The following is a 21,639-nucleotide window of genomic DNA, read 5'->3' as shown; positions in this document are numbered from 1 at the left end:
GCATGTGGAGCACTTAGTTTTTTGCAGCCCCCCTGCTTGCTGGCCTTGTGTTCAGCCTTAGCTATGTAATGCTGTAGTGTGTCTCCTTGAGTCATATACTGTCCAGATTCAGCCCCTGGATGAATAAGGAGGGAGTTGCTGGGTCTAATGGTGTGTTTGGTCACTTGGTAGATATTGTGGTAGTCATTTATCATTCAGCTGTAGTAGTATATCAGCAGAAACCTCAGATCTAGTGCCCAGGCTCTGGGACGCTTTAGCCCTGACAGTCTCCTGCTCTTACACAGCCAGGCTTGAGATGTTGTAGACAAGTTCCTTCCAGGTAGCTCTGCTGTCTTCTGCATACTTGAGCTGCTGCCCCCGCTCCAACTCCTGAGCCTCCAAGCTGTAACCCTAGGAATTGTGAGCACAGTTTATTTGCTGCGGTTTCTGAACAGCTCTTGACAACAGGGCAGTTGCTCAGTGAGCTCATAATCTGCCTTAATCCTCAAAGCAATGCAGTTTGTAGGTGAGGGGATGATGGAAGCTCAGAGAAGTGCAGTCACGACATCCATGCACAGAGGTTTTTCTTCTGCTCAACTGTGTTTGTCTCTTGATTGTAGATTATTTCCCCATTATTTAAGTGAAATGATCTATAGAGATAGTCACACGCCTCACATTTTGTTGTCATTGTTACCCTCTTTTGGTTTTTCGAGAGAGGGTTTCTCTGTATAGCTTTGGAGCCTGTCCTGGAACTCACTTGGTAGACTAGACTGGCCTCAAACTCTCAGAGATCCGCCTGCTTCTACCTCTTGAGTGCTATGATTAAAGGTGTGTGCCACCACCACCCGGCTTGTAACCCTCTTTTGAGTTGTGACTTTGTGAGTGCTTAGATGATAGGTGTGTGTCACAGTGCGTGGCTCTGCCAAGGTCTGTGTCAGTAATAGTTTTGATGTCACCCCGTATCTCACCATGGTAGTTCATACTCCTTTCAGGTTCTTCCCAGCAATACAGTTGTCAGAAGGTTCCTTCTTCCTAATGCCTTCTCTTTTCCTGGGCTTCTTATACCTATCCTAGCCAGCATAACCTATGTTGGGAGTCTTTAACTCCTTATGTAACCATGGACTAAAAGGCTGTCCTCCAAAGCTAGGAAGCAGTCTTTGAGGTACTTTTTCAAGAGTGAGACTATAAGAACAGGGCTGGCAGCACCACAAGCTTGGTACTCTGCTTCTGCTCCGGGAAGGACCAGAACATGAGGAGCTTGCTCTGTACTTCACAACCTGGGGACCACTCAATTCCACCAAGCTTCTCTAACAAACAGTTGGAGAAGTGCCTGACCCAGGCAGTCAGTGGCAAGTTTGATGCTGGACTGTGAGCATACAGCCAGTGGACTAATTTGAGCATTTAGGATGATGAACTGGCTGCTCACCAGGCAATGGAATTAAAGGCTCTACTTCCCAGAATGGACAGGCCATACATGACCTAATGAGCTATTGGCTGGCTCCTCTCTTCTCCGTCTACCCCCTGTGGAAGCCACATTCCCTGTCTAGGTTCTGTGTGTTCAGCTGCTTCTATTGCCTTCTAAGTAAGAGGTGTTCAGAGGCCTCTTGAAGCCTGTCTGCTGGCGGCCCGGGGGATAGAATAGGGCTGTGAGTAAAAAAAATGGGTCTCCCGCTCTCTACTGAGCTACCCCTTGCAAATTGCTTGATACTGCTGAGCAGAGACAGCTATGCTTGTGTCTCTGTCCTTCATCTGGTCTGTGCCATTCACCGTCTTGTTTTGAGTGCCGTCTCCTCAAAGAGACTTACTGCTTTTCTGATGAGAAAAGATGACCCATTTCAGCTTCTGCTAACATCTCTGGGTCTGGCCTCACAGATTTTTCTTCTACTGTTTAAATATTATGGTGGATATTCTTTGACTGCCCCTTTGCAGTATAACTGTAATACAACCTATTTTTTAAAGAATTTTTTATGATTGATTTAACTTTATTTTATGTGCATTGGTGTGAAGGTGTCAGATTCCCTAGAACTGGATTTACAGACAGTTGTGAGCTGCCATGTGGGTGCTGGGAAGTGGGTCCTCTGGAAGATCAGTCAAGGCTCTTAAATGCTGAACCATCTCTCCATCCCATAATACGACCTACTTATGGTACTAAACAGATCTATGTTACTTGTACATCAAGGTGGGTATTGTGCTGCCTGGATGTTTAACTGTTAACTTTCACTTAGTTTATTAGGATGTGGTTATAGTGTCAGCATTTCATAAACAAGCATTCATAACTTTATGTATAAAATAACTTATATTGTTTTTTATATATTTATTTATTTATCATGTATACAATATTCTGTCTGTGTGTATGCCTGCAGGCCAGAAGAGGGCACCAGACCTCATTGCAGATGGTTGTGAGCCACCATGTTGTTGCTGGGAATTGAACTCAGGACCTTTGGAAGAGCAGGCAATGCTCTTAACCGCTGAGCCATCTCTCCAGCCCCAGCCCCAGCCCCCCCCCCCTTTTGTACTCTGAGCAGTGGTAGCTCACACCTTTAATCCCAGTACTTGGGAAGTAGAGGCAGGCAAATTGCTGTGAGTTTAAGGCCAGCCTAGCCTACAGAGCAAGTTCCAGGACAGCCAGGAATGTTAAACAGAAAAATCCTGTCTCAAAAAACTAGAAGAAAATAATAATAATAATAATAATAGTAATTAGCACTGTAGTGGGCAGAGGCAAAAGGATCAGGAGTTCGGAGCCATCTTCCACTATGTGGTGTATTTGAAGCTAGCCCGAGTTATATATGAGATCCTGTCTCAAAACACATTTATAGTAAAGTATGCATGACTAAAGTTAGCCATCTCAGGGGGTAGAGCACTTGCCACCAGTCATGTCAACCTGAGTCAGTCCCTATGGCCGCAAGTTGTCCCCTGACCACCACTTGATGCTGTGGCATGCCACATTATTAAATAAAAATGGGAGTAAGTAAAATTGTTAGTAATTTATGTAGACCTAACTATTCTAGAACTCAGAGATCCACCTGCCTCTGCCTTCCATTGTTAGGACTAAAGACATGCACCACCAAACTCAGCCAGAAACAGTACTTTTTTGTTTGTTTGTTTGTTTTGTTTTTCGGTGGCGCACGCCTTTAATCTCAGCACTCAGGAGACAGAGGCAGGTGGATCTCTGTGAGTTTGAGGCCAGCCTTGTCTACAAGAGCTAGTTGCAGGACAGGCTCCAAAACTGCAGAAAAACCAAAAGCAACAACAAAATGCCTTAACAGATCACAAAATGGTTGTTGGTGGTTGAGTTTACATTGTATGTATGTTAGTGGTATGCCTTTAAAGATGTCTAGAAGGTGTGTTTATCTGTGTAAAAGGGTCAGGGTTTGCTACCTCAGTTTGCTCCTTTAATTGACCCCTCTGTTGTGGTCTGGCAACTAGCTGGGCAGCATCCTTTGGGAGCCTATGACTGAAGGTGTTTTGGACACCAGAATGCTAATTTGGGGGGTTAGCTGACACAGTCTTCTCTGAGATCTGTCCTCTGAGTGCCCAAGCTGCTTTCTAGGAGGGTCATACTGGTTTCGTGCTATACCCTGTGTTTCCCATCTTCTGGCATGTTAACACAGGCTGCTTGCCCATGCTTCTGGGAATAGCATGCAGAAGAATACACAGCCCATGTGTTGAGAGAATTGCAAGAATGTGCAGGGGCATTCACACATCTGGTATTTGTAGGGGGGCCTTATTTTAGGAAGCACAGATATAAGTTCTTTCCTTGAACTTAAAAAAAAAAATCATGTGAAGGAATTCTTGCTTCCTATAGTAAAGGTCTTTCCCACCCTTTTAGGAGCCCCTGGGGTCAGATTTAATTTTCACGCCTGGATGCCTGTTCTAACACTTACCTCTGACAGCCCGGGGACTGGCACCCCCACCCCTTGCCCTGGTGCTATGTTTTACTTGTCTGTCTTCTAGGCGCTGCTTCTCTGAGATGGCTCCAGTATGTGCTGTGGTTGGAGGAATCTTGGCACAGGAGATTGTGAAGGTAAAATCATTATGGAGCCCTCTGCTGACCCCAGCACCCTGACTACATACTGACAGAGCCAAGGGCTGCCTCAGATCTGCCTGAACTCTCGCCCTCAGCCTTGATGCATACCCTGGCTTTCTATGCAACTCATCCACGGGCCAGCCGGCTAGTGGCCTCAGATGCTTTCTATTGTTGCCACTTTGTCTGCTCTATCAGCTGTGTGGTTAGATCTAGATCCCAGTCTAAGAGGAAAGCAGAAGAGACTCCCAGCACCCAAGGTCTTAACCTGCATCCATCACAGTGGTGTCTGGGACCTCCTGTTTATTCCAAATGCTGTGGGTATCTGTAGCAAAGGTTTTTAGTTCAGTGTCTGTGGGGTATATCCTCTGCCAGCACCTACATGAGGCTCTACAGTGATCTGTTACTTCCTGTTATGGGCAGTTAATACCTTACAAAGGAGGACTAGGTCTGTGAACTAATGTAGCCTTTCTGGAATGTTTGGGTTGCTAAAACATTGAAGTGGATTTTATTTCCTTTGGAGACTTCACTATTTGCCGAACTTTGTTAAATTTGTCTTTTTTAGGGCTCAGTGGTATAAAGTGTGTGCTTATCACTCCCAAGACCTCTGTGTCAGTCCCTAGAAACTATTGGTTTGGTGGTTTTTTGGGGTTTGTTTTGTTGTTGTTGTTGTTTTTTGGTTTTCAGACAGGGTCTCAATTTATAACTCAGGTTAACCTTGAACTAGCAGTTCTTGTGCCTCAGCCTCTTGAGTGCTGAGATTGCAGGCATGGGCTATTACCATGGCAGTCTCTGGTAGCTGCTCATCTTTGTCTGCTGTGCACAGAGGTATGGCTGACTTGCCCACATCTCTGCAAGTAAAGTTCAGATCAAGGAGGATGTAAGCTTTTTCATTCCCACTGACTTGCTCTCTTGCCCAAGTCTCATCTGCTTCTACACTCTAGACAGAGCTTGCAGGAGTTGCTTCTACACTCTAGACAGTCCTAGATGCAGGGGAGCTCAGCATCTCTTCTGATGTTATCCTGCAGATGGCGCCCTAACACCTGTCCAGAGAGTAGCCTGGCACTGTTTGTCCTGTTGAGTAGAGAGAGTAGAGGTTGGGGGAGGTGGCCTAGAGCCATTGTTGATGATGGCTTCTGTGCTCCCCTGTCTTAGTGCTGCCCCCTCCTTCCTGCCTGCTGGGACAGCTGTTGCTCAGCATCTTGTTTCTGTTTACCCCAGACAGTCAGTGCACTCCACATTCTTGGTTGCTGGGTGTGTTTGGAATCTCGTACCCCATCTTGCTGGGGAAGCACTTTACCTTTTGCCCCATGTTCACCCTGTGCCCTGTCCCTTCATCCCCTCCACTCCCTCTGCTTACAACACTTTGGCCAGCTGGCAGAAGGGCCTGCATCTGAGGCCCTCTCTCTGAACACCTATAAAAAGTACATAGGAGGAGTTAGAGGGCAAGTGTGAAAGTCCTGCAGATCAGCTTTCCCTTCCTCCCTCCCTCCCTCCCTCCTTCCCTTCTTTCCTTTCTCCCTTCCTGCCTTCCATCCGTCCATCACTGTCCTGGCAGACTTTAGCCTTCAGTCATCCCTGGTAGAGACAGTAGTGAAAGCAGCAGCCACAGCAAACCCGGTGTTAGAATGAGTCAAGTCAGCACCAGCATCTGCAATTCCACCTGCTCAGGAGGCTGAACCACTGACCCAGGGAGCATAGGAGATGAGACCAGCCTAGACATATGGGTCACCTCTACCTTGGGTTCAGTGTTCTGTTTATGGCATCCTCAGATAGTGCTTCCCTCCCCCCCCACACACACACATATGCCCTTGGTAGCAACAGCTCCTGTTTGTTACTGAGAAGGTACCCTAAGGAGGGGCCAAGAAAGGGGTGGCAGTCAGAAGTGTTTCCAGACATGCCAATGACTCCTGGAACAAAGGGGGCCAGGCCACAGTTGAGGAACACTGCTTTAAAAAGCTTATATTTGGTTTGTTTTGTTTTGTTTAGGGCAGGGTTTCACTGTGTCTGGCTGTACTATGTAGACCTAGCTGGCCTTGAACTCACAGGTCTGAGTGCTAAGATTTGAGGCCTGTGCCATGGCTATTGAAGCACTTTTTTTCTTTTTTAATGGTGCATGAAGACACATGTGGCAGTCACAGGACAACTTGCAAGAGTTGGTTCTCTCTCGAATGGGGGTTCCAGGGGTTGAACTTAGGGTATCAGGCTTAGCGGAAGCTTTTACCCAGAGTCCTCTTGGTCCTTATTTTGTAATTTTTATTTAATTTTACCCAGTCCACTTTTAGAAGGCCTGTCAATTTGTTGTTGTTGTTATTGTTGTTATGGTGTATCTCTTAACACTGAAGCTGAGCTTTCTTGTCTCTCCTCAGGCCCTGTCTCAACGGGACCCTCCTCACAACAACTTCTTCTTTTTTGATGGCATGAAGGGGAGTGGAGTTGTGGAGTGTCTGGGTCCCAAGTGAGCCAGCGGTGTGTGTGCTCCAAGCCCACCTGCCACCTGCTGTCTTCCCAAGAAGGCATTTTTGGATGACAAAGATTTTCCTAGAACAAGTAGACCAGATTGTGTCCTGCTTCTGTCCTAGCAGCTGTCAGGGACCTGCCAGCTCCGTAGCATCACCATCAAAGAGCAGCATGCTTCGTGTTGTCAGAGCTTCTTAGAACCTTCTGGACTTAGTCCCTTCCATAGGTCATCAGAAAGGAGAAGGCCTTCAGCAGGGGTATGAGGCCCAGAGCTTTTGAAACTCAGTGCAGGTGCTCTTCTGCCAAAGCCTGAAGGAGTGAGAACAGCCTTCGGTTATTGAGCCTTCGTCAGAGGGTAGCCTGGGCTTTGGAAAGGGAGCCTTTCTTGTCTCCCAGCTTTCTTACAAGATAAGCCTTAGTGTAATTGTTCATTTCTTATCTTTTGGTTGTGAGCCTGTGAACCTAACCTAATAGCTGAGCCATCTCTTAGCCCAAATTTTTATTTCTAAAAAGGCAGATTTGGTGCCAGCAGCATGATGTAAGCCTGTAATCCTATAAAATGGGTTGCAGGGCCAGGAGGATTGCTGTAAGTTTCAAGCCAAGCTGGTTTACAACGTGTACTAAGAACCTGTCTCAAAATATAATACAAGTTGTGTTCCAGAGTTAGAGGTGACTGTCCCTCATCTTGGGCACCCAGGTCCTCCAGTGGAGGGTTGAGTTGGTTTGGTCTTCTTGGGTGGGACAGCTTGTTGTCTCTAGTTTGTAGATTCCCTTGGTGTTTGTGGGGAATGATAATAAAGTCATAACTCTTGTCAAGCTTGCCTGTTTCCTCTGTTCTAGAAATTTGTGATTGGCTACTCTCCCTTTTTCCCCAAACCTGAAGGATCTCACTCTCATATTTCAGAGGTCCTCTCTGTCCCAGTGCTGCCCCCTTCGCTCCTTTTTCAGCATCCTCTTGATAATGCAGCAGTTGAGCAGGCAGAACGTGCAGATGGCTTACATTTCTGCCTGTGTGGGGATCTCTGCTCTCGGTGGTAATGGTGAGGTCAAGCGGGTGATCCTGAGTACAAAACGCACAATTCCAACTGTCCGTCATACTCGTGCCTGGTGCAGTGGGACCCTGTTGGAGCAGATCCCTTCCCGAGCACCATTAATTAGTACAGCCACGTTGCTGGGCTGCTGTGTGAAAGACAGTTGACACTTTCCCAGTTGCAGTGTAAAGCTTTGGCCGCAAGGGGGAGCAGAGATACTCTTGAACTTTCTAGCTTGTGCCTCTAGATAACGGACTGAGTCACTCAAGAGGCCCTCTGGGGAATCTGACACTGCCAGCCCCAGGCAAGAAATATCACTAATCTTTCTAATTCTGTGTACATACCTCCAGATTACAAGTACATTGTAGAAGTGGACATCCTTAAGTTTCTAGAAAGGTTTTCAGTAAAGTAATGGTTTCTAGAACCTCTGGAAGGTGTACAGCTCTCTGGCGACAGAAGATCTGATGATGGAAGGCATGGGAGCGGGAATGAGAGGGTCAGCTGCCCAGAATGTGTGCACCCACAGGACTGGACATGATAGTGTGTGCCTTTACTCCCAGAACCCAGAAAGTGAAAACAGAATCATGAGTTCCAGATCAATTACTTAGACCTTGTCTCCAAAGAAACCAAAAATAATAAAGCAAAAACTATCACCTGTATGCTCAGACTTAGCTATCTACTTTTTAAAATACTTTTTATGCATTTTCTGAGTGTTAAGTATGTAGGGACACATGCCTCAGTGCTCATTCTGAGCTCAGACAGACTAAGTTTTATAATGTAGCTGGGCATGGTGGCACACACCTTCAATCCCAACTTATCTGTGTAGATAGGTGGATCTCTGAGTTAGAGGTCAGCCTGATCTACAGAGTGTCAGGGCAGCCAGTGCAGGGGAGTACACAGTGAGACCCTGTATCAAAAAAAATCCATAAGATTTATGCTTTTTCAGTTGTTTGGGAGGATAGTTAGGTGTAATTATGACTTGGTTATTTTCATTTGGAAGTTAAACCTGACATGAGATAGGATTGTGTGTCAAGTTGACTATTCTTAGTTGTCAACTTGAGTACATCTGGAATTAACCAAAACCCAAGCAGCTGGGTATCTTTGTGGGGCACTTTACCTAATTGGAGCATTTCAAGTGTGAAGACACACCTTTATCTGAGCCACCCCTTCTAGTGGCAGTGTTGGGTCAACTCTTCCCCTTTTTGAGTACTGGAATTAACTCAGATCATCAGGATTGGCAGCAAGCAGCTTACCCTCCCAAGTCACTTCACAAGCTCTATCTTCAAACTCTCTGTGGAAGCCCCGTGTATTAGCAGTATAGTCCTGTATTTCCAGCAGCTCCCAAGGCATCAGGATCATGAGTTCAAATTCAGCTTGGGCTACATGGTGAGAACCCATCTCAAAGAATAACCAAAACAAACTCTGCATCAGGCAGGCACTGGCAGCCTATTGGACTCATAAATCCGACAGCTGTCCTCAGGGCTAAACTCAGGATTTTGGAGAGAAACATGAGATGCTTTCTGGATGTATTGGCTGTACACACTTCCCCCACCCCACCCCAGGTTACCCTCCTACCTGTTGAGAGGGAAGCCATCTAGATGGCCAAGTTCCACCCACCCTGACTTGACCATGGGCAAATGACTTCTTATGCCTGTCATTCACTTTGTGTGATAGGTCTAAGAATACTATGTTAATTATGGGGCTGGAGAAATGGCTCAGGAGTTAACAAACTGGCTCTTGCTGAGAACCTAGAGATGACTCCCAGCACCCACATGGTGGCTCACAGTCATCTGTAACCCCAGCCAGTTCCAGAGGATCTGAGCCCTAACATGCAAATACCAGGCATGCATATGATGTACAGACAGACATATAGACAAAATATGTTTTAAGTACATACATTTAAGAAATAAAATTAGGGCCAGCAAGATAGGCCAACAGGTAAAGTTATGTGCAGCCAAGCTGATGAATTGGGTGCCTGTCAGTTGAATTGGATCTCTGTGAGTTCCCGCCAGTCTGGTCTACAAAGCAAGTTCCAGGATTGACTTCATAGCTACTGGAAAACCTGTGTCGAAAAACCAAAAATAAAAAATGTACTCAGTAGACATAATAGGATGGAGGTGAGAATCATTGAGTTGAAAATTCTGCAGCCAGAAAAAGTATGAGAAGAGTCAGCAAAATAGCTCAACTGGTAAAGGGGCTTGCAGCCAAGCTTAAAGATCTGAATTTGTTCCCCCATGGCCACATGGTAGAGCACAAAAACTGAATCCTACAAGTTGTTCACACACAAGTGCAAAAAAGAACCTAACAGCTTGTGAAACACCATCCAAAGAAGTAAACTGGTGCACAAGGCCAGGGGCTCAATTCTCAGCACCCAAACATCTTAAGTACATGCAGTTGGAGCCTCAGAGAGGAAGGACAAATAGCAGTCCAGCAACTTGTGAAATGCCATGTATGTGAAGACGTGTCGGCCTGTTCATGTGTGTGAAGGTGTGTCGGCCTGTTCGTGTGTATGTGAAGGTGTCAGCCTGTTCATGTGTGTGAAGGTGTGTCAGCCTGTTCACGTGTGTATGCACATATGTGTGAAGGTGTGTCAGCCTGTTTGTGTGTGTGTGAAGGTGTGTGTTGGCCTGTTTGTGTGTGTATGCATGTGTGGGGGCCCAAGGTTGCTTTTGTGTGTCATTCTTCAAGTAGGATCATCTATTCATGTTTCCATAGGAGAAATAGGACAGTGGTAGAGTATGCACATAGCATGTCATATTTCGCAGGTCAGGAGATAGTTTGGGGTTTACATCAGCCACTACCTTGTTTTGGAGAATGTGTGTTTGTGACAGTATCACTATACAACCCCAGCTGGCCTGAAATCCACTGTGTTCCCAGGTCGGTCTTGAACTCACAGAGATCTGCCTGCCTCTGCCTCCCTAGAGCTGCAATAAAGAAGTGCATTACTGCTAGGTAGTGGTGGCACACGCCTTTAATCTCAGCACTCAGGAGGCAGAGGCAGACAGATCTCTGAGTTCGAAGGCAGTCTGGTCTACAAAGTGAGTTCCTGGGGTGGGGGGGAAACCAAAACAACAACAAAAAATGTTATCATGCTGGACTCTTGCTGTTTTGGTTTTTTTTTTTTTTTTTTTAGATAGGGTCTCTTACTAGGACCTAGGACCACACGATTAGGCTCAACCAGGGCTGCTTGGTCTACAAGAGCTAGGTCCAGGACAAACACCAAAGCTACAGAGAAACCTTGTCTCAGAAAAAAAAAAAAAAAAAAAAAAAAAAAAAAAAATTCATTTTCGTGTGTCTGAATGTGATGCCTACAGTTTTGTCTGTGTATCGTGTGTACAGTGTGCAGAGGTCAGAAGTCTGATCCCCTGGTTGTGAGCTGCCAACTGAACCCAAGAAGAACTACTCTTTTTGTTTTGTGTTTTTGAGACAGGGCTTCTCTCTGTAGCTTTAGAGCCTGGCCTGGAACATGTCTTTAATCCCAGTACTCAGGAGGCAGAGGCAGACGAAATCTCTTGTGAGTTCGAGGCCAGTCTGGTCTACAGAGTGAGTTCCAGGACAGCCAGGTTACACAGAGAAACCCTGTCTCAAACTAAAACTATAATTAAACTTAACAGACCTGTTCCTGTAAGGGATGTCAAGTGTGGTGGTTAAAAATTGAACCCACATGGGGCGGTGATGGTGCACTCCTTTAATCAGGAGGCAGAGGCAAGCGAATCTGAGTTTTAAAGGCACAGTGCTCTTGGGGAGGTCAGAGGACAATTTGTGGACATTGGTTCTCTTTCCACCATGTGGATCCGGGGCTGGACTAAGGTCAGCGAGCCTGGTGGCAAGTTTCTTTATCTGCTGAACACATTCAGATGGTTGAACATTCTTGAAATGTGGAGTTATTCTCTTGTGTGACTAGATCAGACTCGGCTTTTGTGGTTTCCTCAGACTCTCTCCTGTGTGCCCACAACCCCCTAGAAGATCCATTTCTTGCAAATTTCCTTTACTGTCGTTGGCCACCAGAAAGGGACAGTGCCAGCAGCCTGATTCAGCAACTTTATGTATTGCACATCTGCTTCTCCCTGGGAGAAGCAAAAGCTGAGACAGGAGAGGGCTCCCAGACAATTCTGGGCCGGTTCTCAGGAAGCTAGTGAGGAAAACTCTTCTTCAAAATAATGCTTAGTGGATTCTTAGGAATGGGCAGGCAGTGTGCTTGGCCTTGGGACAGTGGTGCAAACTAAGATCAAGATCACTCCCAGCCCCAGAGGAAATTTGTTCCCACTTGGTCCAGGATGGACAGGGACTGTCTCCTAACCAATGAGCCCCAGCTCTTGAAACAGAGACTTCTAAATTATAGGCCATTCATTCATTCATGCAGTAAATCTCAAGACCAACTACATCATTCACCTGGTGGAATAAATAAGGATAGAGCCTTAGACCCTTTGCCCTCCAGGACCTTGCCCTATTTTCTTTCTTCCTTCCTTCCTTCCTTCCTTTCTTTCTTTCTTTCTTTCTTTCTTTCTTTCTTTCTTTCTTTCTTTCTTTCTTTCTTTCTTTCTTTCAAGTCAGTGTTTCTCTGTGTAGCCTGGCTCTCCTGTAATTCACTCTGTCGACCAGGCTGACCTCAAACTCAGAGATCCACCTGCCTCTGCCTCCCAGGTGCTGGGATTAAAGTTGTGTACCACCACAACCGCCCAGCTGGCTGGAGTTCACCCTCTTAAGGCTACAGCTCTGTAGCTACAACTTGTCTGCCTCTCTCGACCTGCTTTTCTCTTTCTTGGTATGGGTAATTGAACCCAGGTGTTTGTGCAGTTGAGTCAGCACCCCAGCCCCTCACTGGGGGATTCTAGGCAGGGGCTCTACCACTGAGCCACACCCCAGCCCCTCACTGGGGGATTCTAGGCAGGGGCTCTACCACTGAGCCACACCCCCAGCCCCTCACTGAGGGATTCCAGGCAGGGGCTCTACCACTGAGCCACACCCCAGCCCCTCACTGGGGGATTCTAGGCAGGGGCTCTGCCACTGAGCCACACCCCAGCCCCTCACTGGGGGATTCCAGGCAGGGGTTCTGCCACTGAGCCACACCCCAGCCCCTCACTGGGGGATTCTAGGCAGGGGTTCTACCACTGAGCCACACCCCCAGCCTTCCTACTATTTTCTAAACTTTATGTATATGGGTGTTTGGCCTGCAGGTAATGTGCACTATGTGCATGCCAGGTATCCACAGGCCCAGATGCCAGAGCTCTCTTGGAACTTGAGTTACAGATCATGAGCTGCCTGCCGTATGGGTGCTGTGAACTGAATGCAGGTCCTCTTGAAGAACAGCCAGTACTCTTAACTGCTGAGCCATCTCTCCAGCTGCCCCTCCCCATCACTATTTTTGGTTTTTCAAGACAGGGTTTCTTTATTTAACAGTCTGGTTGTCCTGGAACTCACTCTGTAGACTAGGCTGGCCTCAAACTCAAGAGTTCCACCTGCTTCTGCCTCGCAAGTGCTGGGATTAAAGGTGTGTGCCACCACCATCTGGCTCCCATTACATTTTTTAAGACTTGATATCTCTTAGTTGCTCAGGCCTTCTAAGTAGCTACCAGCTTGCTTTTTAGTATGACTACCCCTGAAGAGCTCATGAGTCCCTATCTCTTTTGTATCCTCACAGGTAAGGCTAGCAAAAAACAGTGTCCACTGTTCAATCTGATTTTATTGAAAAGGAAACATACAAAAATCATGTACAAAAAAAATTAACCAAACATGTACAGAAAATCCATTCCGGTATATCTACAGCAGTGCATGTACAGTATTTTACAGGCTGGGCCATCCCTCCCCGCTCCCAGACTCCTCCCTCTTCTGAGATTTCCCCCCTCCCTGACTCCCCATCTTCCCCCCCCCCAGCGCTTTGCCCTGGGGACTAAGGCTGAGGTGGCTTCTGCCACTATCTCCCACCCCCCAAATGAATGCCAGTGGTCACACGTGCTCTCTCTAAACCTATGCAATGGGATGGATGGGGACTGGGGGGGGTGGTCCCGGGTAGAGCACAGGATTCACAGTCTGGACCCCTCCTGGACACCCCCAGATGAAGGTGAGGCAGGCATCGGTCACCGCCCGCCGGCGGTTCAGGGAAGATGGCTGGGCACTGGGTTGAGAAGGCCGTCACATGCCCCCCATTCTCTGGCTCCAGGAGGCTAGTGGTCAGGTTTGGCTCATATGCTCTTCACAGGCCCCCTCCGCAAGAGGAGGGGGGGGAAGCACCAGGGGCCTGAGGCCAGGCCCAAAGTGAAGGCGCACTGGGGACACCCCAAGGGTCTCCCCTGCAGCTGGAACGGGCAGCCAGCACCAGCAGCCTTTCCTGAGATGGTGGTGGGCGGCAGAGGCAGGCGGCTCGGTCCCCACCCCCTCGGTCACCATGAGTCCGTCAGCCCTCCCTCCCCTGGCTTTCAGGAGGCCAGGGTCCCCTAAGTCTCCATCAGTGCACCCAGGCTGCCTGGGCTCGAGTGGCTTCCCTTGCGCGTCCCTGGGACAGGCAAGGCTGGCAGTCCAGTATGCTACATGGTGCAGAAAAAGTCCCCCGCGCTGGCCAGGGTGTCAGAAGGCGGAGGGGGTCCTGCCCCCCAAGTCCCTGACGTCCCCCGGGCGGGTGTAGGCACCTAGTTGGGCTCCATTTCTGGGGCTCCAGGATCCCTGGGTAAGGGGAGGAGTCCCATGAAGAGATTGTACATGACCCTCCAGGGCGAGGGGCGGTGTCGATGCTGCTCTTCTTGTCTCTGGGGAGAGAGAGGAGGGGAATTAGCTTGGACCTGCGGACAGTATGGTGAGGGGGCAGAAGGTGTGGATTCTGGGTTAGTCCCAAGGCTGATTGCAACCCTCCTCCCAGCCTTGTTCCAGAGCCCATCCACGAGGACACACTCTCCCAGGACGGGAAAGGACAGCTGGAGAATCATCACAGCCTAGAGCCTCGCACAAAGCAGCCAATGGCTCTGGCTTGCCGGGACGTCCACACCCATACACCTCCTGTTGTTCAGATAAAGTCACCCTGCCGATCACAGGACACTAAGGGGCAGGCTGAATCGCAGCCTGTTCAAGGTGGGAATGGTGGGTGGCAGGTGGCTCGCGTTCCTAAACCCTAGCACCTTCTTATGAGGCTTGGAGGATAACTAAGGTAAAGGCTGGTGGGGCACAGAAGGGAGCAATGGGGCCCTTAGCATTTCTAGGACAACAGAGATGAGCGAAGAACAGCCTGCAGTCTTGGCAAGGCTTAGAGTAGGTGCCTCTAGGAGGGCTGGGTTCAGTGAGACCTTGTGGCGGAATAAAAATGCGACACAGCTTCTAGAATCCTCTGTGATGGCACAGGCCTGTAATCTCAGCTACATTGGAGGCTGAGACAGGAGGATAGAAAGTCGGGGGCCTGCCTGGGCTACAGCATGAGTTCAAAGCGAGTCTGGACAATTTAGTAAGACCCAATCTCAAAAGAAAGAAAAGAGGAAAGGAAAGAAAACTGGGTGTGATGCCACACATCTTTAATCCCAGAATTTGGGTGGCAGAGGCAGGCGGACCTCTGAGAGTTCAAGACCAGCTTGGTCTACATAGTGAATTCCAGGACAGCCAAGGCTTCTTAGTGAGTCCGTCTCAAAAAAAAAAAAAGAAAAAGAAAAATGGTGCTTTTATTTAGTTCCTCTACTGGGTACCTGGCCAAGCAGGTGCACCTGGCTCACCCCCTCGGTTGCAGAGGAGAATACAGTCCACTTCACAGATGTCAGATTGATGACCCAGTGGAGTTCATGCCCACAACTTGCTGGGTCATCCTGAGCCCTCCTCCTCACCCTTGCAGCTGGGAGAGGGTGAAAATGGTGGGTCTCACCTTGTGAGTTCACTAGTGGCCCTATTTAATCATATCTAAATTAGGGGGAGCTTGGAGCACTCAATGTTCACTCTGGAGATATCGGCACATGGGCCAAGTCAGAGATGGATGTCTCTTAGAAAGGACAAAAGTCAATGTATTTATGCTAGAAAAGGGCTTCCTGGAAAGACACTCCTCCTGCCGTCACTGATGAATTCCAGACAGGTGCTCCAAAAGCTGTGGGGAGTGGCGCACGCCTTTAGTCCCAGCACTTGGGAGGCAGAGGCAGGTGGATCTCTGAGTTTGAGGACAGCCTGGTTCACAGGGTGAAAACTCTGTCTTGAAAAACAAAAACAAAACACACACACACACACAAATTCCCAAAACTTATTTTTGAGACCTGATCTCATGTAGCTTAGGCTTCTCCAGAACTATATTATGTAGTTGAGGATGACCTTGGCCCACAGATGCTAAGGCCTCCAACAAAGCTGCCATCGCACTCTGGGCTGCGGAAGGAGCCCACTGCTTAGTGTCTGCTAGGTAAACACGCTACCAACTGAGCTATATCAGCCTCCCATAAACTTTAAAAAAGTTTTATTTAATGTATGTGTGCCCTTGGAGACCACAGGGAGTCAGATATCCCCCCCCAACTGGATTTACAGACAGTTGTGAGCTAGGAGACAATCCATAGTCCTCTGCAAGAGTGCTCTTAACCACTGAGCACTTCTTAACACACACACACACACTAAGTATGTATGCATAAATACATCTCTGTGTGTGCATATATACATACATACTTTATATAAATGTAAATATATATATATTAATTGTATGTCATATTTATTTATGTGTGAACAGCACATGAGAGGTCAAAGAACACTGTGCAGGAGTTGACTCTGAACTTCCTCTATGTGGGTCCTGGGAATTGAACTCAGTACATCAGTTTGAGTAGCAAGAGCCTTTCTCCTCTGAGCCATCTCAAAGGCTCCTTCCTCTTAATTTTGAGGCAGGGTTTCACTAGGTTGTCCAGTCTGGCTTTGAACTTTCTTTCTCCCTCTGAGTAAGTGGGATTACAGGAAGCTGCCACCAGGCCACGCTGCCACCAAGCCAAGCTACTTGACTTCATATATCCTCAGTGGTAACCAATAAAGGGGCTGGAGGACTTGAGAAACCTGCAGTTGGAAGACGCCAGAGCCAGGATGGGAGCTAAAAACAACGCCCCTGACTGTGCAAGTAAGCGGGTGAAAAAAAAATGCTGGGAGTGAGCCGCGGCTGGGAGGAGGGAGGCCCCTTTCACAAGGAGGTTGGGGACAAGGCCCGGGAGCAGAGCAAGAGAGGGGTCTGCCTCCATCCAACATCAGTGGGCTCTCTCTCTCCTCTCTGCTTTAGCCTTCCTGTTGCAATCAGCAAACAATGCAAGGGCCATGTGCAGAGAGCACAGCGCTGGGGATGGGAGGGGGCGAGCGCGGATGACTGAGGGGTTCCATTGGGGACTGGGGGGGCACGGAACACCGAGTGGCGGACCTGGCCCGGGAGTGCGGGCTCGGAGCAGCCGGCGGGGGGCGCTGCGGGGCGCAGCTCGGCGGGGGCGGGCGGGGCGGGCGCGGCGCGTTGCTGACTCACCAGCTATAAATAGCCTGGGATATAGGAGCCGCCGCGCCGAGCGCCGCCCTCAGTCCCCGTGGCCACGGACTCCGGGCCGGGCCGCAGCTCCGAGCAGCTTTCTCCGACCCGGCCTGGGGCTCTGCTCCCGATCCGGCCCATCCCGGACCCCAGCTTCCATCCGATTCCTCCCACACACACCCCCATCTGCCTGTCCCCGGCGCGACCTCGCGCGCGCTGGGCCAGCAGCTGCGGCGCATCTGGCGGGGGCGTGCGGTCCCCCTCCCCACCTGCCCGCCGCCCTGCACTCACCCGCCGCTCGTACTGTGCGTTGAGGTCGTCCGCCATCCGCCGCAGCTGGGCCCCGATCTCCCGGGCCCACTCCTCCTCCTCCCCACGCACTCCCGGGGCTGCCTGGGTGGGGCCGCCCGCCAGGGCCTCCGGGGCGCTGGGCACGGGCGATTCTAGGTGCTGCTGGGCTGGTGACAGCGAGGGCTGAGGACCTGGGAGAGGGGGAAGGGGCGTGGTCACCATCCACCCTGCCGGCCCCTAGGTGTCCCAGAGGCACCCAGGGAGCTAAGGCCTGCTTTTCTCCCCTTCTCCTCCTCCGACACGCTCTAGAATTCCTTTTTCTTACTCCCTCCCTAAGCCCCAGAAAGGGGTCTTGAGGAAGTGGCTCTGGGGTCACCTGGCTGGCCAGTCCCCTACTAAACCCCATATCAGTGCGGAAGTTCCTCAACTAATCCGACCTGAGTACTCTTCTAAAACCCAGTCAAATCTAGCCTGCTCTATTTGACAGACAGGGAAACTGAGGTCCTACCCAGAGCAGTGGCCAAGGTCACACAGGGATTCAGCCACTGACCCCACCCAGTCACTACCCTCAGGTCTCCAGCTCACTCCTGCCCAACCACAGTGAGGCCACACCCCCGGATGTGGCATTGGCCTGATGACCAGAAGGCCAGACTGGGGCTGCCCAAGAGGACTGGGGGTGGGGTGAGGATGGCAGGGGTGCTAGATTAAGTCTTTCTGCCCCGCCCCCTCTGGCATTCGTCGTTATCTCTCCGTCCTGTCACACCAGGTCCTGGGCCTCGGTTTTCATCATCTCTCAATCTCGTCCTGAAACCCGGGGAAAGTTGTAAAGTTTTTCTCTCTTTAACCCTGGGTTCAGGAGACTGTATGGGGGCGTTGGGGGAGATGGGAAGGGAAACCCAGATGGTCACTACCCGCAGCCGGGCACCACAGGGTTAACAGCCCATCAGGCAGGGGACCTTTAACCCTTCCCTCCCTGAGCCTCACCCTCTCCCCGAGGGGGACTTTCCCAACACAATGGCCCCTCCCCCTCCCCTTCCTCCCCGGGGACTGCGGGCTAGCCCAGCGAGTGCCAAAGAGACTCAAATAAAAGGGAAAGGCCTTCGAGCCCTCCCAAAGTCCTGAGGTGACGGTCCTCCCACTGGCCACACTCCTTCCTACTGCAATCCTCGCAGGGGGTGGGGGGCGCCCATGGACCCGGGATGGGGGAGGGGAGCTGAGAAACAGCTGTTGCCCGAGGCCCTGGAAGGGACGTGGGCTACAACTCGGGGAACTGCAGTCAGATTCCAAGAGGGACTTCCCACTCGACCTGGTCCTTCCATCCCTGTCTCCCACTCAGTCTTCCTGCTTCTTGCTACACAAAGACCACACTGGCCACACCCTCCCGGTGGCCCCACTCAGCTCGTCTCCCGCTTCAGCGTCCCCGGGTGCGGGGTGGGCACTCACCGTCCGGGCGTGGGCTTCGGGGCCGGCTGCGAGGACCCCCAAGCCAGCGGGGGCCCCCCAGGGCGGCGGTGACGGCAGGCGGGGCGGTGGGGGCGCAGAGGTAGGCAGCCGGCAGCAGGGCGGGAGCAGCTGGGGCGGCGGGCAGGCCGGGCTCGCAGAGGCCGCAGGACACGGCGGAGGGTACCAGGCGGCCGAGCGGGAAGGGGCGCGGACCGTCGCGGGCCAGGCCCTCTACGGGCTCCGGAGAGCTGCCCTCCTGACGTGCGCGGGCCATGGCGCTCCCTGGAGCCTGCGGGGCACAGCGGGGAGGTCAGCGGGGCGACTGCAGGGGGGCTGCAGGACCCCACCCTGCAGACACCCCGCCTGGAGGTCACTCACGCCCACGAGGGGTGACCCCAGGGGGCAGCCTGGCCGGAACACATGGTGATGGACGCATGGGGGGGGGGGGGGCACAGACTGCGTCTGGGGCTAGAGGCAAGCCCTCCGAGCAAACTGCCTAGGACTCTCAGGGTTTGGGCCAGGGAGAACTTTCCCAACAGAGAGGAGCGCAGCAGGGGTGCTGGGGCTCCCAGGACATACAGGAATGACACAGGATCCGTGTGTGTGCCTGTGCGTGTATGTGTGATGGGAACACAACTCAGACATCAGAGAACTCACAGAAGTGTCCAACTTGACCTCCACCCCACCAGACCCAGTGAGGTGGTCCACTCAGAAACACAAGGGGACACACTTAGCCATGCATGCACAGCCATTCAGAGCCCTCCTCCTGCCTTAAACATATTTACATCAGTCTCATACTGACCCAATGCTGACAAGCCCGCACTCACCCATCCACAATGCAGCCGTCACACACAGAAACAAAACATACAAGTCTTCAACGTGCTTCTCATGCATACACACAGACACCCCTACTACACCTTAGCGCACACACCCATCATCCCAAAACACACCTGAATGTGCAACACCCACCCCCACCCCCAACTCTGAGCTCCCGGGATACAACAGCTATACACAGACACATGTCATCACAACCGGATACATCATCCACCCCCCCCACCTCGCATGCGGGGCAGCAACACGGGAAGGACCAGACTCAGCTGGAAGAAGCCATCAATCAGTCCAGCCTCTTCTCCCAGCCCCTAAACACCATAGCCAACTGTCAGTCCCAGAACACACGCACACAGACATACACACTCACACACACACACCAGCAGCACACACCTAAAGCAGAGACAGAAAACACTGGCCTCACGTGACTGGTATAAACACTACAGAGAGAGGAAGAGAGCCACATGACACATATGAGCCACGGATCACAGTGACAAGCCCCTCAGACCCAACACACACACACACACACACACCATGCAGAGAGGCTGCCACTGCGCTGACTAAATCATCCCCCCAGAGCCATCCATCCTCAGCGAGGAGATAGCCTTGTGCCTCCTTGACACTCAGAAGTCACCCAGGGAGCGATCAAGCACTGGGTGGCACCCTATCCCAAATGCTGGGTGCAGCAGATGAATGTCTTGGAGATACCCAGAGACAGCACGCGCGCGCGCACACACGCAACACACACTCGGAAGAGACCCCTGCACACCAACACAGCTCACTCAAGCGACACACAAACACAGCTCAAGTGTCTCCCCCACATCGCCCGCACCACCATCAAAATGACCAGGCAGGCGATAGCTTTCCCCTCTAGTCACCCCTCAAGAGCACACGCACACAACTCTGGTGTGTGGGGGGTGGCCACCCACACCCCATAAACGGACAGGTGCACCCCACCCCGCAGGCACACGGGCAAGGACTCACGCAGACACCCCTCCGGGTGACAAACGCCAACATCTCGGTGTAAGGACACAAACTCGGGAGCCAGACACGAGCACACACACCCAGGCGAGACACCTGCAGATCCACAGTCCCGCACGCGCGGTCCCCGCCACCCCTCCGCTGTCACAGCCCCCCCCCCCACGCCGCCACGTGCGCCCGCCCCGCCCGCCCATCGCGCGCGGGGCCAATAACCGGCTGTTGCTGGGGCGCAGCCCCCGCCCGCGGGAGCCGCAGCCTCCGCCGCCCCCTGTCGCCGCCCCCGGCGGGCGCGCGCCCTGGGTGTGGCCGATCATAGGTGCCACCCCCCACTCTGACCCTCCCGTAGCGGGACTCGGGGGACCCGAGCGAGCCCGGGACCACGCTCCTCCCCGACCTCACTGGCCACCAGGGGGCGCGGGCGAGCCCGAACCCCATTGTTTGTAAACAAACCCGCCAGACCGCTGTGGCACCTGTGCGCCCAGACCGGGTGCCCCGAGTCCCAGGTGCTTCCTTCCGGCCCAGCCGACACAGCCTTGATCCCAGTGACGAAAATTGGGGCACGGGCAGCGGGAATGCAAGGAGACAGTCGCTCTGCCCGTGCATCCCGTCACCTCCTCCAGGGAGCCCTCCCGGCCTGGTCGCTCGTGAGCAGCGTCGGGAATCGGGGTGCGTACTCACCCCGGGGGCATGAACACTCCAGAGGAGGGCGGCGATTGGGTGGCGGGCCGCTACCTTCTGGAGGGCGCGCCGCCGAGTGGCTTGTTACTGAGACTCCTAGCTGCTGCTACTGCTGCTGCTCTAACTGCAGTGGCTGCTGCTGTTACTGCTACTGGCGCGTCCGCTTCTGCGGCCGGATCACCACTGCTGCTTACTCGCTGGTGTCGCCGCCGCCTCCCGGGTGCCCCGCTCGCATGTGGATCCGCGCCGCGTCTCAGGCCGCCCGGCGATTCCCCTGGCCCCGCTTGTTCGGCGGCAGCCCCGCCCCGCCCCGCCTCTCGCTTGCTCCCACGCCCCGCCCCCGCGTGACGCCAGGGCCCCGCCCGCGGCCGGGGACAAGTCGGGGCTTGCAAGCGGGCGCCGCGCCCCCTACCTCCGCGCGGGGGGTTTCCCTACAGCCGAGGGGCGGGGCAAGGCCTGGCCAGGGCAGGAGGAGCACCGTGGGG

General features: G+C 51.9%; 2 protein-coding genes across 2 annotated transcripts in view; one reads left to right on the top strand and one right to left on the bottom strand.

Annotated features, from left to right (window-relative positions):
* Sae1 (SUMO1 activating enzyme subunit 1) overlaps positions 1-7,279 on the top strand; it is a 56,529-nt gene extending 49,250 nt beyond the window's left edge. Inside the window, exons 8-9 of the mRNA XM_038339689.1 lie at positions 3,934-4,003; positions 6,373-7,279. Of these exons, the coding sequence (XP_038195617.1) occupies positions 3,934-4,003; positions 6,373-6,465 (163 nt within the window). The 3' untranslated portion in view covers positions 6,466-7,279. The remainder of the gene's footprint in view (positions 1-3,933; positions 4,004-6,372) is intronic.
* Positions 7,280-13,314: 6,035 nt separating this feature from the next.
* On the bottom strand, positions 13,315-21,423 carry Bbc3 (BCL2 binding component 3). The gene is made up of 4 exons (XM_038339277.1): positions 21,155-21,423; positions 18,668-18,956; positions 17,225-17,415; positions 13,315-14,237 (listed from the first exon to the last, which is right to left on the bottom strand). Exons 2-4 carry the CDS (start codon positions 18,939-18,941, stop codon positions 14,121-14,123), a joined length of 582 nt encoding a protein of 193 aa, XP_038195205.1. The 5' UTR covers positions 18,942-18,956; positions 21,155-21,423; the 3' UTR covers positions 13,315-14,120.
* Between the last annotated feature and the right edge of the window lie 216 nt (positions 21,424-21,639).

The sequence above is a fragment of the Arvicola amphibius genome, chromosome 8, assembly GCF_903992535.2.
Source record: "Arvicola amphibius chromosome 8, mArvAmp1.2, whole genome shotgun sequence".
Taxonomy (NCBI): Eukaryota; Metazoa; Chordata; class Mammalia; order Rodentia; family Cricetidae; genus Arvicola; species Arvicola amphibius.
This window is presented reverse-complemented; position numbering and strand designations above follow the sequence as displayed.